Source organism: Mirounga leonina, unplaced genomic scaffold (genome assembly GCF_011800145.1).
Source record: "Mirounga leonina isolate KUSES-001 unplaced genomic scaffold, KU_Mleo_1.0 Mir_180, whole genome shotgun sequence".
Lineage (NCBI taxonomy): Eukaryota > Metazoa > Chordata > Mammalia > Carnivora > Phocidae > Mirounga > Mirounga leonina.
The window spans coordinates 26,678,283-26,695,973 of NW_023270469.1; the positions used below are offsets into that span (position 1 = coordinate 26,678,283).

At 52.8% G+C, this 17,691-nt stretch overlaps 1 protein-coding gene across 2 annotated transcripts in view; it reads right to left on the reverse strand.

The window, feature by feature from the left end:
- The window catches only part of ADGRG5 (adhesion G protein-coupled receptor G5), a 16,514-nt gene extending 3,985 nt beyond the window's left edge, over positions 1 to 12,529 (reverse strand). Inside the window, exons 1-11 of one of the 2 annotated variants that reach the window (XM_035025124.1) lie at positions 12,464 to 12,529; positions 12,337 to 12,380; positions 5,482 to 5,583; positions 5,214 to 5,292; positions 4,747 to 4,812; positions 4,435 to 4,606; positions 3,907 to 4,017; positions 3,281 to 3,394; positions 1,627 to 1,779; positions 763 to 884; positions 246 to 514 (exon numbers count right to left, since the gene is read on the reverse strand). In XM_035025124.1, coding sequence (XP_034881015.1) covers positions 246 to 514; positions 763 to 884; positions 1,627 to 1,779; positions 3,281 to 3,394; positions 3,907 to 4,017; positions 4,435 to 4,606; positions 4,747 to 4,812; positions 5,214 to 5,292; positions 5,482 to 5,557 — 1,162 coding nt within the window. In that variant the 5' untranslated portion in view covers positions 5,558 to 5,583; positions 12,337 to 12,380; positions 12,464 to 12,529. Of the gene's footprint in view, positions 1 to 245; positions 515 to 762; positions 885 to 1,626; positions 1,780 to 3,280; positions 3,395 to 3,906; positions 4,018 to 4,434; positions 4,607 to 4,746; positions 4,813 to 5,213; positions 5,293 to 5,481; positions 5,584 to 12,336 lie in introns of both variants that reach the window. The other variant, XM_035025125.1, reaches the window with a different exon arrangement.
- Between the last annotated feature and the right edge of the window lie 5,162 nt (positions 12,530 to 17,691).

The window sequence follows — 17,691 nt, forward strand, 5'->3', positions numbered from 1 at the left end:
GATGGAGGTGTTGGAGGTGGAGGGGATGGAGGTGTTGGAGGTGGAGGTGGCAATGGAGGTGTTGGAGGTACAATCGATAAGAACAGTAGAGTAGAAAGTACTGGTGAGTGTTGACAGGGATGATGAACCATGCTCATGATGTGGTCACTAGGATGAGGAAGAGGAGAAGAGAAGGGCAGGAGGGGGTAGCCGCCCTATCTGGCCGGAAGCCTCAGGAAGCAAGAGGGGAGGGAGGCTCTGCTTACCCCAGCCCACCGCACAGAGCTTGAGCAAGTATCGGCGGATGTAGATGTTGTAGACGCGCCCAAGGAGGAGGTAGAGGTTGAAGCCTTCGATGGCCATCCAGGTGAGGCAGCTGAGCAGAGCAAAGTGCAGGAGGGCGGCCAGCGCTGTGCATGCTGCCCCGGACTCCGGGGGCATGGCCAGCTCAGAACTCAGCAGGAAGGCGACATTCAGGAGCAGCACGGAGGCATGCAGGTTCATGTGGATGCGTGTTATGGAGTCACCCTGCTTCCTGCGGGTGGAAGCAGGGCCCTCCGTGGCCTGGGGACATCACCCAGGCCGTGCCACCCCCTCATGGACACACAACTGAGGTTGAGGGGGGCAGGGACAGAACAACAGCCACACGGCAAGGCTAGTCTCCTGCCTCCCAGCCTCCATCCCCATGAGAAGCCCACCCCCCTCTGGGGGCTCAGTTAGGTAAGAAGGAGGGGTGCTGAGCAGCAGTGGGTGGGCAGGCCTGGCATGGGGGCAGGGGCATACCTGGCTTGGCAGTGCAGCAGGGTAGTGAGAAGTGAGGCCACGATGGAGATGCTACAGCCCACCAGGGAGATGTACGTGAGAGGCGCCAGCAGCTCTATTGGGACTGGGGCCAGGGACAGTTGCTGCAGGAACGAAGGGGGAATGGGAGACAGAAGCACGGAAATGCCCTCCCCACGGTGACAGGGACCTGCTAAGACCTCAGCTCCAAACTCCCCTGTCTCACCACAAACCTCACCGTGGTCCCGGCTTGAAAAAAAAAAAAAAAGCCCTGGCAGACACAGTGGCTTTTGCCCACCTCAACTCCATCTCCCTTTTCTCTATGAGAACCTCCCCTCCTTCACTGTCTATGCACATGGGCGTTCCCACTGTGTGTAGACAGGTGCACCAGGCCTGACTTATCAGAGCCCCCCCCTCCTCCTGCCCAGTGATTGGTTGAGGGATGGGAATGTGACACACTCCAAGGCAGTGGGACTCTAATCCCAAGACTAGCTGGCAGAATTGGGTAAGAGAAGCTCTCGTTCTACTCGCCTAAAAGATAGTAGGACATGAGCCTGGATCTGCTAGCAGCCAAATTATTATCCTGTGGGGAAATCCTGTCTGAAGGCTAGGCCAGCACAAAGCAAGCACAGTTGGGAGACAGAGCTAGAGCCCTGTCTTGGTGATACTGAGTGTCTAGATCAAGCCATGCCTGAAGCCTAACATAGTTTCTTCAGCAACATGAGTTCATAAGTTTCTTTTTGCCTCCTTAAGCCCATCTGAGTTGGATTTTCTGTCCCCTACACCAGCCTTTGCCTGCTCCTTTTGCTTAGACACGGGGCCCTTTATAGCTTTTACTCCCCTCACCAGGACTGGATGCACACATACCATGAGAACAGCAAAGTAGCTGAGGTGATTGCAGCGGCAGAGCACCTGGGAAGGTGAGGGCTTCTCTGTGCGACAGCCCTCGGGGCTCCAGAGCCCCCAGTAGTGTTCGCTGGCTCCTTCCTTCCAGAAGACACAGGTCACCGTGTGGCCTTCCTAAGGGGAGAGGCTGGGGTTGGGTGCATCCAAGGGGTGTGGGGGATGGCCGTGGGTCAGAGTCTGGAAACTGTAGGGGCCAAAGTTGATTCAACTGCACCCTAATCAACATTTTACCAGATACTGGCTGGGCTTTGGCATCAGACAGACCCAGATTCCAGCCTCACCTCTACTCTGGACTCTCAGAGTGACCTGGGCAAGTTGTCGAGCTTCTCTGAGCCTCAGTTTATTCATCTGCAAAATGGGATCATCTATACCCAAGTCTCAGGGATGGTATTAAATTACAATCAGTGAGGAATCTTAAGGGTCCAGCTCTGGCTGGACAGTAGGTGCTCTATAACCAACTGTCCCCTTTTCCCTCCTTCCCATGGGGAACAACAATGGTGCAGACCCATGCCCAGTGTGGGGGAGAGACTCACATGCAGACAACCCTGAAGCCAAGCCATGTGGGTGGACGGGTGGGGGGAATGACACAGGCAGTGCCATGGAACACCACTGAGGAAAGAACCTTTGCAGGGGCAAAGGTTCAGAGCAAAGAAAGGAAAGGATGATGGAGAAATTGAGAGTGCAGCGCAGTCCTGAAGAGGCTAACGGGAAGTCAGGGCAGACCGTAGAGGCTCTGGGCTTTTCAGGAATGCCAGGGCCAGAAGAGCGGAGGCATCAGAGCTTATGCCCACCCAGCAGCCCTTCTCCCTTCCTCCAGGATCAGCTTCTGCACTTCTCTGGAGGACCCACGCCTCCCCCCATGGCAGGTCAGATGAATCCAGCCCAGTCCCTGAGCCATGTGACCTGGGCCTGGCCAATCCACACGTTCCATCGACCTGGTTCAGAGATGGACACGTGACCCAGCTGGACCTTTAGGTCTCCATTCTGGGACCCTGGTTTGCACTGATGAAGAAGAGCCTGCTGGGAAGAGGGGATAGAGGTCTAGCACTTTAGCTGCCATCTTGCCAGAGCAGAGAGGCAAGGCAGGAAACCATTGGTGAGAGATGGAAAGAGGCTGAGCCAGGATGGCATTATATCAGCCCCTGGATCCAGCCATGCCTGAAGCTTGACAGCTCTGGACATTTCATTTATGGGAGATGATCAATTCCCTTTTGTGCTTAAGCTGGCTTGACTTGGCTTTGTATCACTTGCAACTCAAAGAGTCCTGCCTAGGGGGCGCCTGGGTGCCTCATTTGGTTAAGCTTCCCACTCTTGATCTCAGCTCAGGTCTTGATCTCAGGGTCCTGAGCCCAAGCCCTGCATTGGGCTCCACGCTGGGTGTGGCGCCTACTTAAAGAGAAAAAAAAAAAAAAAAAAAAAAATCCTGCCTACTGCAATAAGTAAAAGCTTCTCTCTGATTTCTTTGACAGGAATTTTCAAACTGTGATAGATTTGAAATTGTTTGTTTTCAAAATGCTTCCACAGATTTGGGTTTAGTCAAGCCAAAATTCAACAGGAGAGCCACAAGGGGGCAGGGGTGAGGTGGAAATGGGGGCACCTGCCCTCCCAAAAATACCAGGCTTTGGTTGTGCCAGAAGCTGATGTTGATCGGCTCGCTGAGGTTGCTCACGTGTCCATGACCCAGCTGGGCTCCCAAGACATAGTTATTGAGCAGAGATGAGTTGATATTCTGGAAGGACAGCAGAAGAAGGGCTGACTCCAGGGGACACAGGGAGAGACCAGCTGAGGGCTGAGAGCCCCCCTTCACCAGCCCCTTCCCCCAAATGAGAGCAAGCAGCATGCCTGTCACGTGTCCAGCATGGGCCAGCCTCGCAGCCTTCACATACGCTGTCCCCTCCACCTAGAAAGCTGTCCTCTCCGTCCAACTCTCTGTCATGTGTTGAGTGGATTCCAGCCTCCATCCCAACTAACCATTATCCTAACTCACTTTCAAAGCCAAGGTTAAAAGGCACCTTTGTCTATCTCCCACCTAGGGACAGGCGCACACGTAGGTTCCCTATAAGTGGGCCTTCCCACCATTCTCCTCATACTGAGGCCCAGAAGGGGCAATGGCTGGGTGCACGATGGGCTGGTCCCACCAGGTGCCGGTCCCTGCCCTAAGGTCAGCTGATGGCATGGATGCCCACAGTGCCCCTAGGAAGGGGCCGGCGCCCACCCTGCTTGGCCCACCAAGGCAGTGACCTGGAAAAAGTAGTCCGTGAAGAAGTAGACGCAGATGAGACGCAGCTCCCTCTGGGGGGTCCTGCAGGCGTCCTGGGTCAGCTCGGCCGGGAACTGCATGGCATGTGAGACCTGCGGAGGGGCACGGACAGGCTGAGCCTGGTGTCCACGGCCTGCAGGGCCAGCCCCAGTGCCTTCACTGCCCCCCACTTCTTACAAAGCCTGCCTGGCCTTACCCCAGGCATTTCATTCCTCCTAGCCACCACCTAGGACCCTGGATTCCCTGGCCTCTCCCACTGCTGCCTCCTCCACCCCCCACAGACCTGCAAAAGCAGGAAGAGGACGCCGCCCTTGAGGGGCCACAGGGGACCCCCTTTCCCATCATTCGCATGAGGAACATCAGCCCCATTTTACAGAGGAGGCACCTCACAGCTGTGAGGCCAGACGAGATTAGTTTGGGTGGGGGGAGGGGAGTCCAGACCGTAAGCCCATGGAGGATTTCTGGGGTAGAGGCACTGGCTGCCCCCCGGCCCCCCGACCATCTCTGACCTGGGGGACCCGCTCCAAGGTGGTGCTGTTCAGTGACAGGCCTGTGAAGTTGCAGCCCAGCTTGAAGATCAGTGACTGGATGGTGGGCGTCTGCAAGGTCAAGTTGCTGCCCCCGAAGCTGGCGTTCAACAGCCTGTACTCCAGGCCCCGGATGAGGCTGAGGGCGAGAGAGCTGACCAGGGTCCCCAGGCGGCTAGAAGGGCGGGGCCTCCCCCAACCGCATCGGCCTCTCCCATCTCCGGACCTCTGCACACACAGCGCCCCTGGCACCCCCTTACCTTTCCACCCCACTCATCCACGTCTCCTGATTACCTCTCTTTCTGGTCCAGCTTTGTTGACACCTCCTTCGGGAAGCCTTTTCTGGCTTTTCTCTGCTGGCTGAGTGAAATGCCCCATAGTGCCTGTGCTTCCCTGACCACTCATCAGCACTATCCCGTCACCCGCAGCTGCGTGGCCATGAGATCACAGGCCTTCGAGAGCCCGATTCGAGTCTTACATCTCCTTCCCAGAAAAATGCAGAGACCCAGGATTCTGCACCGGGTTTCATGGCATCCATAGTTAAAGACCCTCAACCAGAGAGCAGACTTGATGAGGGCAGGACATGTTTATCCTGCATCTCCAAAGCCCAGTGCCAGGCACACAGTAGGTACTCAATAAATGCATGTTGCATAAATGATTAATGGTCCACACTGGACAACCCCGGACCACTGATTCAAGGCTCGAGCTGGGGGTGGGAGGCACAGCTGAATCCGGGCAGACAGGAGGGCCTCCTGACTCACTCAGCAAGAGAAGTCGAGTTGCGGCTTCTGGACATCACCTCCAGTTTCTCCATCCAGAGCAGGGGTTCTTGGGATGTCTCTGTGGAGCAAGTCAGACCTCCACTTCAGCCTCTGTCCCTGGGCCTTCCACCCCAGCCTCAGCCTTGCTGCTGCCCCAGGAGGCCGCAGTGCCCCCTTTCAAGCTCCCTTGGTTCGAGGCATCCCCCTTCCACATCACAGCCAGGGGCCCGGGCTAGGATTGCCCCCCAGCTCAGCAGCACCCTCTTACCCATTGTCTCACTCTGAGAAGTCATGAAGCATAGGCAGAGGAAAAAGGCCCCCCAGCAATCCAAGTCGATGCCCATGTCTCTTCCGAGAACTGGCTCCCACCCTAGAAAAGATGCATGTCATTGTCATTATAGTAAGAGAGTGACCTCTCACTTCTAGGTGTCTGGCATGTCCCAAGGGTAGGACATCCAGCATCTTGGTTGATCCTTATTACTCCTGCATTTCACAGATGGGGAAACTGAGGTTCCGGGCGCAAGTGGTCTTGCTCTGCGTGAGGCCCCCTGAGCCAGGTCTCTATGACTCCAGAATCCCTGACCATTTGTTCAGAAATGCCTGCCAGTTGTAGCTCTGCCCATCACTCCCCGTCCCCAAAAATGGCCTCTCTGGGGGCTTCTCCGGGGCCCTGACTTCACCCAGAGGGGAAGCTGCTTGGGAGCAAGCAACATGGAACCCTGTCCAGCTCTGTCATTGATCCACCATGTGACTTTAGGCAAGGCTCTGTTCCGCCCAGCCTTCATTTTCTGTGCTTTTAAAAATAAACTAAGAAACTTCTGCTTGAATATAGCAAATTTATGTCAAACCCCCTGAAACTCCACTAAAATGAGAGTGAGTGAATAAAATGGGCACAGAGCCAGGAAGACAGAACAAGGGGAAAGAAGACAGCAGCAGGCAAGAAATGTTAGCAAAACTCCAGAGGCTCCAAGGCAGGTGGCCACATGGTCCTACATCGAGCAGACCATAAAAAGTTGAACCTGAGTTCCTGCAGTGGGGAGAGGTGTGGCGTGACGGGAGGGGAGAGGGAAGCGGACAGGGAGAAGCCTCACAACCCTGGGAACACTTGAGAACTAGAGGCATCGAGAACCTCGGAAAGCAGGGATGAGGGATGAAGCCAAAAAAATGGGAGATAGACGCTTATGAGTCTCTTTTTTTTTTTAAGAGAGAGAGAGAGTGTGTGCATGAGCTGGGAGCAGGGGGTGGGGGGCAACGGGGCAGAGGAAAAGGGAGAGAGAGAATCCCAAGCAGTCTCCATGCTCAGTAAAGGGTCCAACACAGGACTTGATCTCACAACCCTGAGATCATGACCTGAGCCGAAATCAAGAGTCAGATGCTTAAAGGACTGTGCCACCCAGGTGCCCGGTTGTGAGTCTTTAAAGTGACCAGCTGGGGGGCGCCTGGGTGGCTCAGTTGGTTAAGCGACTGCCTTCGGCTCAGGTCATGATCCTGGAGTCGCGGGATCGAGTCCCGCATCGGGCTCCCTGCTCGGCAGGGAGTCTGCTTCTCCCTCTGACCCTCCTCCCTCTCATGCTGTCTCTCATTCTCGCTCTCAAATAAATAAAATCTTTAAAAAATAAATAAATAAAATAAAGTGACCAGCTGGGGTCCCAGATCTCCTCTGCCACCTGGGGTATCCAGGACCACTGTCACCACCCTACCACCCTCAACCCCACCCCAACATAAAGTTCATTCCCTGGAGAAAGTGCATGATAGAGAATCTGAGGGGAAGGGTGGGATGCCATTCAGGTATAGAAAAATTAAGCCATATTCCTTCCCCACCTCCTTCTCCACTCAGCTTCCAGAAGCCGGCAGCAGCCAGGCGATGATGTTCTAAGGCAGGAGAAAATTCTTCTCTAAAGAACTGGCCATTCCAAGAAAAGTATCCTATAGCTACAGATATTTTGGTGTTCCTCAGTGAAATGGCCAGGACCAAACTTAGGTTAAAGCTTTCCCAATCATCAACCCTGACAAGCAGTTACACTTTAGTGCTGCACTCTTAAAGATGAATGGTCAACCAAGGATCATTAGTATTTTATTTTATTTTTTTTTTAAAGATTTTATTTATTTATTTGCGAGAGAGAATGAGAGACAGAGAGCACGAGAGGGAAGAGGGTCAAAGGGAGAAGCAGACCCCCCGCCGAGCAGGGAGCCCGATGCGGGACTCGATCCCGGGACTCCAGGATCATGACCTGAGCCGAAGGCAGTCGCTTAACCAACTGAGCCACCCAGGTACCCTTATTTTATTTTTAAAGATTTTATTTATTTGACAGAGAGAGCACAAGCAGAGGGAGACAAAGGGAGAAGCAGGCTCCCCGCTGAGCAAGGAGCCCGATGTGGGACTCGATCCCAGGACTCTGGGATCATGACCCGGGCTGAAGGCAGCCTCTTGCCACCCAGGTGTCCCAGGATCATTAGTATTTTAAAGTATACACCCCCATCAGAAGGCTGCTGGAGGATGCGCTCCAAGAGAATGAGGGAGTAAGTCATGAAAGACAACATAGGGTATAGGAAACCCCACCAGAGAAGAGATGAAGCTACTCCCCAGAAAATGTGGGAAGCTACTCCCCTGGTTGTTGGTTGGACTACAGGACCAGGGTATAGCCTGTCCAGAAGGCAACAGGAGAAAAGAAGTTTCCAGGATGGAAGCCTCTACAAATAAAAGGAGGAGGAGAGTATGCAGATGAATTGGACGAAGTGTACACATCTTTCTGTACTATTTTTGTTGCAACCTCCTGTGAATTTATCATTGTTTTCAAAAGTCAAAGTTCAAAGTTCAGTACAACGGCTTGCCATTTCACTATCAAAAACATGATGTCCGTAGTGACATAAAAAAGGAGCATCGTGTATCATTGCCTAGAAAGAGCCAGCTGAACATAACACACATAATGTAATCACATGCATGGAAATTTATGCTAATATACATGTTTAGGCCTAGGAGAGTATCTAGAAAAATGGTCACCAAAATGTTAATAATGTTATATGGGGAGGAGGATTCCTTTCTTTTTTAGGTTTTCCGTAGAGTCCGAATTTTCTACAGCAAACATGTATTACCCTCACAACAGAAAAATAAGTCTTTAATGCTTAGAATTTTTTATGCTCCAAATGACTACCATTATGGAAAAAATAATGGTGGCATGTTGTTTATGAAAAACAAAAAACATGTTGCAAAGCAATGTAATCCAATCCTTGTAAAAGTCACATTTCTTATATATGCAAGCTCTGAAAGATGCGGGGGTCACTTGTGGGTGGTGAGGTTTGGAGTCTACTTGTTTTGGGTGCCCAGATTTCCTAATGTTACCCTGTAAGTTATAGTTACACGTTTCTCAATTTTTATTTACTCTTCAGGTAGTTGTTGTTGTTTTAAAGAGGCTCCACACCCAGCGTGGAGCCCAACGCAGGGCTTGAACTCACGATCCTGAGATCAAGACCTGAGCTGCGGATCAAGAATCAGATGCTTGACCGACTGAGCCACCCAGGCGCCCCTGCTCTTCAGATAGTTTAGAAATTTACATCTTGCAAATCCAAACAATAAGTAAGTCCACAAAGGCATAAAATGCAAAGTATTCCTGCCTCCTGTGTCACCCAATGACTCCATTCCCACTTAGTCACCCCCAGATAACTACTGCTATTAGTGTTTGGTGAATCTGCCCAAGTTTCAAATAAACATAAGCATATATGATTCTCCTCATCTTATATGAAAAAAAAAAGTAGCACACTCACTACTGTTCTGTACTTCACTTTTCTCGCTTGAAAATACATCTTGGGGAGCTTCCCGTAACAGTACTTAGAGTTTTCACTTTCTCTTCTCCAACTACATAGTCTAACGTTGGTGGGCTAAGCACTAACTTATGCAGCAGGTGCCCTCAGAAGAGCTGGCTGTGTGGTTTCCGGTCTTTGGTTCCTTCCAACAGTGCAGCTGTCCTGACATTTCCCACGTGTGCAAGTTCACCATCTGCCCATTTTTATTTTATGTTCGACTCTTCCTTACCATCTTCTCGAAACCCTTTACATAGCAGGGAAATTAGCTCGTTGTCTGTGAGTTGCAAATATGTTTCCTAGTTTATCATTTGCCTTTAAACATTACATATGGTCCTTTTGTCGTGTAGAAGTCTTTTTTTATGTGTGTAATCAGAATTACCTGTATTTTTCTCTTTTGGCTTCTGGATTTTGAGTCATAGCCAGAAGGGCCTACCCCGCTCCAATTACAAAGGAATTCTCCTATGTTTCTCCTAGGACTTTTGAGGTTTTATTGTTCACATTGGAACCCCTAGTCCATTTGCATCAATCCTGAAGTACAGTATGAGATGGGGATGCGATGTTTTTTTCTGGGTGGTCCCATCCATTTATCTTAACATTATTTATTAATATATGTGTTTATTTGAAAAGAGAATAGAAGGGCTCCTGGGTGACTCAGTCGGTTAATCATCTGACTCTTGGTTTCTGCTCAGGTCATGATCTCAGGGTCGTGGGATTAGCCCTGGTCGGGCTACGTGCTCAGTGGGGAGACTGCTTGAGAATCTCTCTCTCCCTCTCTCTCTGCCCCTAACCCGTGCCACCCCCTCTCTCTTTCAAATACATAAATCTTTTTTTTTTTTAAGATGTTATTTATTTCACAGAGACAGAGACAGCGAGAGAGGGAACATAAGCAGGGGGAGTGGGAGAAGGAGAAGCAGGCTTCCCGCAGAGCAGGGAGCCCGATGTAGGGCTCGATCCCAGGACCCTGGGATCATGACCGGAGCCAAGGCAGACGCTTAACAACTGAGCCACCTAGGTGCCCCTGAAATAAATAAATCTTTAAAAAGAGAGAGAGAGAATAGAGACTTTGGTTGGAGTCATAGAGTGCTGCGTTCCTATTCATTTGGTCACTTGGTTATTTATTTGGCTGTGTTACCTTGGGCAATTCTCAGAACCTCAGAGAAGAGAGGAGGGACAAGATTTGATGAGACAAGGGAAGCACTGAATGAAACAATTTGAAATGTTTCAGATGACAAGATTGAGGGCACAATAGGGCAGACTGGATCTTGGGTCATCTTGTCCACCCCCTCACTGTGTGAATGGGGAAACTGAGGCCCAGATCATAATGTGGATTTGACCTCCAGGGTCTGCACCGTAAGGACTGGACCCCAGGCCCTTGGCCACCCTGCTCTGTGTCTACTGAGGGAAGAGGGGCCTAACCCCATGACCAGCTGCAGAAATCAAGGCCAAAGAAGAAGTGACACCTCCTTCAAGTACCCCCAAATAGCTGTGGTTTCCACTCCCTTTTCCAGGGGCAAACCACAATCCTCACTTCTGCTTGAGACTTCCAGCACCCCTCTCCCCAGCCCTTCAGAGAGGCCACCATGCATTGTCACCCCACACCCTTGCCTCTCTCACCATCCACTCTGCAACTCATTATCTGGGGCTCCCCGGGAAACAGAACTCCCTTACCTGATGTCCAAAATGGTTCCAGTTGATCATGGGGAAACTGGGAACCGCACAGGGGTTTGCCTGGGGTTACGGCAGGCCAGTGGTCAGCTGGGACTCAAACTGAGAGCTCCAGGCTCCAAGTCAAGTGCTCTCCCCACGCTGTGCACTGCAGCCTCCCCAAGATGGTTGGGTGGCTGAGTTGCTCTACGGATGAGTAAGACTCTATCTAGGCCAACAGACAGATGAGGAAACGTGCAGAATGCAGGCCAGAGCCTTTGGAAGGTGCAAATTTGATAACCATCTCCAGTATTCAGTCCCTGGGCCGTGACATTGGGCAATAAGTCCACTTCTCCATGCCTCAGGGTTTCTCCTCCATAAAATGAGGCCAGAGAGACCTATTTCCCAGGGAGAGAGACTCAGAGACATTTCCACAATCCCCACTACAAGCTTAGGGCTCTGACCCAAAGCCCCAGCCAGGGATATATCTGAGCATAAAACTTGGGACCCCCTGCCTTCTTCCCTGGGGCTGACCATGCATGCCCCCCCAGCCCACCCTGTCTCCGACAGCACCAGGCCTGCTGAGCCAGTCACACCCCTGTACATGGCCCCTCTGCCCCTTCCAAACAGCGACTCCTGCTAGACACGGGCTGGAGCTCCCACTGCTGGCCTCACCCCGGCCTGGGTGAGGAGTGAACCGGTGGTCTCTGCAGAAAATCCCTGACAAGTACCATTCTTAGCCCCATTTTACAGGCAGGGAAAGGGAGGCCACGCCAAGGCCCAACATAGAGTCTGTGACCAAGCCAGCTGCAGAGCCATTTCCCTGAGACATAATATCCCCAAGCTCCAGTCCAAGTCACTCAGAGAGGAACGGCACGTTTGCTCACATTTGCCCAGTAGAAACTTCATGCAGGCCCTTGTCATCCGAGGTACAGGTCACCGGATTAACGCCATTTTACCATTGAGGAAACTGAAATCCAGAAAAGTCTAATAACCTGCCCTAGGCCACGGTGGGGAGCTAGGTTTTGAACCCAGTGTCTAGCCACTCCTTAATTTAAATTGCTCTTTGCCTGGGTGGCTCAGTAGGTTAAGCATCTGCCTTCAGCTTGGGTCATGATCCCAGGGTCCTGCTCAGTGGGGAATCTGCTTCTCCCTCTCCCTCTGCCCCTCCCCTCTGCTCATGTTCTCTCTCTCAAATCAATAAATAAAATCTTAGGGGCGCCTGGGTAGCTCAGTTAGTTAAGCGACTGCCTTCAGCTCAGGTCATGATCCTGAAGTCCCGGGATCGAGTCCCGCATCAGGCTCCCTGCTCAGCTGGGAGTCTGCTTCTCCCTCTGACCCTCCCCTTTCTCATGTGCTCTCTCTATCTCATTCTCTCTCACAAATAAATAAATAAAATATTTAAAAAAATAAATAAGTAAATAAAATAAAATCTTAAAAAAAATAGATAGATAGATAGATAGATAGATAGATAGATAGACTTCTACATTCCCAGAGATTTGGGAGTTGCCACCAGAGAGTGAAGGGAATGAGGGTGGGTCCCCAGCTGGCTGCCCCCAGGATGTCACCAATCCTGGGCCCGCCAGGGCAGGGACACACCCAGTGCCTGCTGGGGACCCGGTAGACGAGGACAGAGAGCTGGGGGAGCGGGGAATAGAGCCTCACGGTGGGGGCTCACCTGAGGGGTCACTGCCGTCCAGCTGCTGGGCCACTACCACCGTCCTGTCCAGAGAGAGAAAGGGAAGTTGGATGTGTGTGCTGGGGCCGCTCAGCCCCGGCCCTCAGCCCTCCCCTGCTCGCTTCACCCTGTGCAGGCACGCTACACCACACTCTCACTTCACTTCTTCTTTCCCCCGTCAGTAGCCTTTTTGCTTCCTCTGAACTCGTAGCTGGGCAGGGCACCCCTTCAAGAGGTGCTGGTGTCAGTGGGGAGAAGGGGGAGGGCTGGTGCTTGCGCCTCCTAGCAAGATTTCAAGACCCACCTCTGCTCTGCGCCTCTTCCGTCTGTTTCCCCACCTCCAGACAGGAGAGAAGCGCCCCGCCTGACCTAACAATCAATGAGACTGAGATAACCACGACCTCAGGCAAAGGGCCAGGTCCGACTGCCTGGCCTCAAATACCAGACCTGCCATTTACTGGCTGGGGGGCTTTGGGCAAGTGACTGAAAGTCTCGGAACCTCAGTTTCCCCTCTAAAATGGAGCTAAGACAGCCCCACCTCACGGGGTAGTGTGGCACTTCCGAGAGCTGCAAAGTCACCAGACCTGTGTTTCACAGCTGTGGAAAGGCCTCGCTGGGAACAGAGAGCTCAGATGTGGCCGGGCTGTGGCTGGAGGGCTGGTCAGCCTGTCCTGCTCCAGTTACTTCCCCTGCACAACCCCGAGGGGAAGGGGGAGTGTCTGTGCATTGGTGGGAGGCAGGGTGCTCTCTCTCGCTCGCTCAGCCAAACTCCCTGGGAAAAGTCCAAGTCAGGAATGTACTTTCCTACCCCTGGGGTGAGATGGGGATGCAGCAAAGCGGAGAAAGCAGGCAGGTCCCCACAGGGTCTCTCTCCCCTCTCCCCCACCCCAAGGCCCTTCCGGCGCCGGCCCATGCACAACCCACAGGTGGTAGCTCACTCAGGCCTCTGTGGGAAGGGGAAGAGAGCTGCGCCTCAGAGGGCAGCGATATTTGGGGGGAGCACAGACCCACGCCTCCAGGCCCGCTGCTGTGCAGGGACACCTAGGCACCTGGGACCCGACCCCTCGGCTACGCTCCTGCTGGACGACTTGGGCAAGCCCTTGCCTTTCTCTGCACTTTGCTTTTCTGTGGCCATGACCCAGACCATGACCTCCAAGCCATTCCTTCTGAGGTCTCCTAGTCACCTCTGCAGTTACAACACCAGCGGTCTTCCTCTTCGTGCTGTTTGTGAACCCAGGCAGCTGCTGTCAGGGCCCAGGAGGAGGCCCCGCTCACCCTGATGCCCCTCTATTTTCCACCCCGGGATCTGTGCCGCCCTCTCTATGTCTTGCCTCTGGTGGAGTGCTGGTTCTACCTCACCCTGCTCTCCAGACCCTGGACATCATGGCCAAGACACTCCCCAGCTCAAAAGCCACCAGTGGCTCCCTATTCCTTCATTGACTTCATGGTCTAGCCCCATCCAGCTTCTGCGTCCACCCGGTTCCGGATGAGCTTGCCATAGTCACACCCACCTCCCTGCTCTGTCCCAGCTGTGACACACACATGTGTCACCGGTCCTGGGTCCCCTGAGAAGGCTGCTCTGTCTCCAACTCCCCTGTAGAACATTCCAGATGCTTCAGCTTTAGGAACGTGCCAGTCCCTTTTTCAGCACCCCCAGGCAGGGAGGAGGGCAGCAGGCCACCTCCCACCCTCCTCTCTGGGAGGGCCGCACACCATCCCCAGGGATGTCTCTCTCCATAGGGGCTCTCCACCCTGTGATCTGCGAGAGGACAGTAAGGGGGACCCCTAACAGGACTTGCCATCAACTGAGTCGCACCATGAAAAACTCATTTTTTTTTAAAGATTTTATTTATTTATTTATTTGAGAGAGAGAGAATGAGAGACAGAGAGCATGAGAGGGAGGAGGGTCAGAGGGAGAAGCAGACTCCCTGCCGAGCAGGGAGCCCGATGCGGGACTCGATCCCGGGACTCCAGGATCATGACCTGAGCCGAAGGCAGTCGCTTAACCAACTGAGCCACCCAGGCGCCCGAAAAACTCATTTTTTAAAAAAGATTTTATTTATTTATTTGACAGAGAGAGACACAGCGAGAGAGGGAACACAAGCAGGGGGAGTGGGAGAGGAAGAAGCAAGCTTCCCGCGGAGCAGGGAGCCCGATGCGGGGCTCGATGCGGGGCTCGATGCGGGGCTCGATCCCAGGACCCCAGGATCCCAGGATCGTGGCCTGAGCCAAAGGCAGACGCTTAACAACTGAGCCACCCTGGTGCCCCCAAAACTCATCTACTTTTCAGTGTTTTTCAGTCCTGGTTACATCCAGGAGAAGCCTCCGTTCAGAGCTAAATTTTCTCTAACTCCTCTCTCCCACTGCCCTGTGTCCTTATTTTTTCATTCTTCAAACTTTTATTGGACGAAGAAAACTAGGTAACAGATTTTTAATGATTTTTTTATTGCGGCAAAATACACATAAAATTTACCATTTTAACCATTTTTTAAGCGTACAGTTCAGTGGCCTTAAGTACATTCACATTGCCATGCAGCCATCACCACCATCCACCTCCAGAACTTTTCCATCTTCCCAAACAGAAACTCTGTCCCCATTAAGTAGCAACTTCCCTCCCTCCACCCCCTCCCAGCAGCGCCTGGCAGCCACCATTCTATTCTGTCTCTACGAATTTGAAGTGGAATCATCCAATATTTGTCCTTCTGTGACTGGCTTATTTCACTTCGCATGGATCAGCCTTTCCTTCCTTTTTAAGGCTGAATAATATTCCTTTGAGTGTATAGATAGACCAATATCATTTATCCATTTGTCCCATGACAGACACTTGGGTGGCTTCTACCTTTTGGCTCTTGTGAAAGGTGTACAATCACGTCCCTGTTTAACAAAGAGCAAGTTTCTAGCTAGTTCTCAGTGGCGTTGTTTGTTTACATAGGATTTATTTTTTCTATTTCCTTCTATTTGTGAAAATCGATGCCGATTTCCTGCTTACCCAAAAATACCCATACATCCTACAACATGAAAAGGATGCACAGGAAACGTGCTAGGTATTGATGGAAAAAGTGGCAGCAGGGGTACAAGACAGAACTGCTGGAATGTGGAAAATACCAATCTAGTCCTCCATCGAAAACCCCACTGGGCTGAGCTGGGGAAGGAACCCCCTCAGAGGGCCACCGGGAGGCTGACACCAGTGGGCTATCTGGGCATGTGGGTTCAGGAACAGTGATGACAGGGGTAACATTGAGTCAGATCTGGGCTCTCAGACTTTCTGGCTTTGTGACCCCGGGCCTGTCACTTGACTTCTGATTCTCACTGTTCTCACTATAAGCTGGTGAGGTGGCTGAAAACTAAGATAATTCCTATGAACTGCCAAGCCTCTGGTCTGTACCCATCTTGGTTCCATGACTGGTGGGATCTCCCCACCTGCTGCGAGGGACATTCCTGCGACTACTCCCTTTCTTAAGAGAGAGGGCCCAATTGCAACGTCCTAACTGGAGCTTAGGTTCACCGCTGACTAAGCCTCCTCAACCTTCTCCAGCCCTCCTGCTGCCTCCAGAAGCTCTGGGAAAGAACCAGGGGCTCTTGGCCCATTCCTGTCCTTACCAGCCATGGGACTTTGGATAAGTCTGAGCCAAAAGCCGCCCCCCCCCAACCCAGGATCATTTTCTCAGCTTTAGAACGGGGAGTCCCTGTCCTCTGAGTACTCAATATCTGTCTTTCCTGGGCCCAAGGTACACAGAAAGCAAAGACCAGCCTTGCAACATTCATAGTGGTTTCCTCTCCCACAACACCTACCCCCACCCAAATCTGCCTCCATCAGATGCTATCAGAGTTTAACCACGCAAATATGAAGCAAATGAACTGACAAGCAAAACTGCACATCTTGCAAAAAGTATGGGGTTTCGGGGCCCCTGGGTGGCTCAGTCGGTTAAGCAGCTGCCTTCAGCTCAGGTCATGATCCCTGGGTCCTGGGATGGAGCCCCACGTCCGGCTCCCTGCTCAGTGGAGAGCCTGCTTCTCCCTCTCGCTCTGCCTGCTTGTGCTTTCTGTGTGTCAAATAAATAAATTAAAAAAAAAAAAAGTGTGGGGTTTCATGAAGTTGATGTGACACCGTACAAAAATGAAGCAGAAGCTGACCACAGAGGAAGAGAACATCACTTAGAAATGACCAAGTCCTTCCAGAGAGAACTGCTTAACTAACAAAGGATTCAGAGCGACCCTTGCGTGTGACACTCTCCAATATATTTCCAAAAATGACGCTCTTTCTGTCAAGAGCGATTCTTCATTCTAACGTCTGGCTGGTTGCAATCACAATCTGTGTTAATCATGAGCTAAAGCTAATTTTTCTTCAGCACTTTTAGTTTCCTTTTCAAGGCAAAGTCCCAACGCGGTCTGGTTTCCCTCACTATCTCTGTGATGTTTTTGGTTATCTTTTCAGAAAGATTCACCGTAGGGGTGCCTCGCTGTCTCAGGCAGTGGAAGATGTGACTCGTAATCTCAGGGTCCTGAGTTCAAGCCCCACAGTGGGTGTGGAGCCTACTTAAAAAGAAAAAAAAAAAAAAGAAGAGAAAAGAAAAAAAGATTCACTGCAGTGGCCTTCCAGGTACAGGATATGGTGAGGAGAGGCGCCCGACCCCATCTCCCGCCCAAACCGCAGACACCTTATTCCCAAGGGCAGAGGAAGCCCCCCAGCCGCGGGGCGCACGCTAGAGCGCCTTACCGTAATTGCCCGGGGACCGCCGGCCCGGCCCTGTCGCCCGCGGTTAGCACCGAGGCACTTCGGAGAAAATCTCCGCCGGGCGGGCCAAGTGCCCCACCACGCTTCTCGACAGGCGTGAGGTTACTCTGATGAACCCTTTTGTGGTACAAAGGGGAAACTGAGGCCCGGTGAAGGGCAGAGGCTCGCTGCTCCGCGGCCACTCGGCGACAGAGCTGGCACTAGGAAGAATGCAGGTAACAAAAGTGAACACTAGGTCAGCGCGCCCCACGTGCTGAGCCCAGGACAGGCGGTGCCCACTTCTGCTGCGGGGCGCCTAGTACGTCCTTGGCGCTCGGGAAACCTGAGGCGGGAAAGCCGAACCCCGCGGGGCCCCCAGACCCTGCCTTCCGTCCCCCCACCCTCGGCCCCAAGCGGGGGTGGGGCCTCCGGCCGGGACCCGCTCGCTCTCCAGCAGAGCCCGCCGCCCCGGCCCGCGCGCCTCGCCCCACAGTCAGCCGGGTGCCCCCACCCCAGCGACTCGGCGGGCCCGGGTCACACTGTGGCCGCCGCTGGCCGGGGCCCCCCGCCCCCGCCCCGCCGTCTCCGTTCCCTCCCCTCCCCCCGGGAGGGAGGAGGAGACTCGGCGGCCCTCCCTCGGC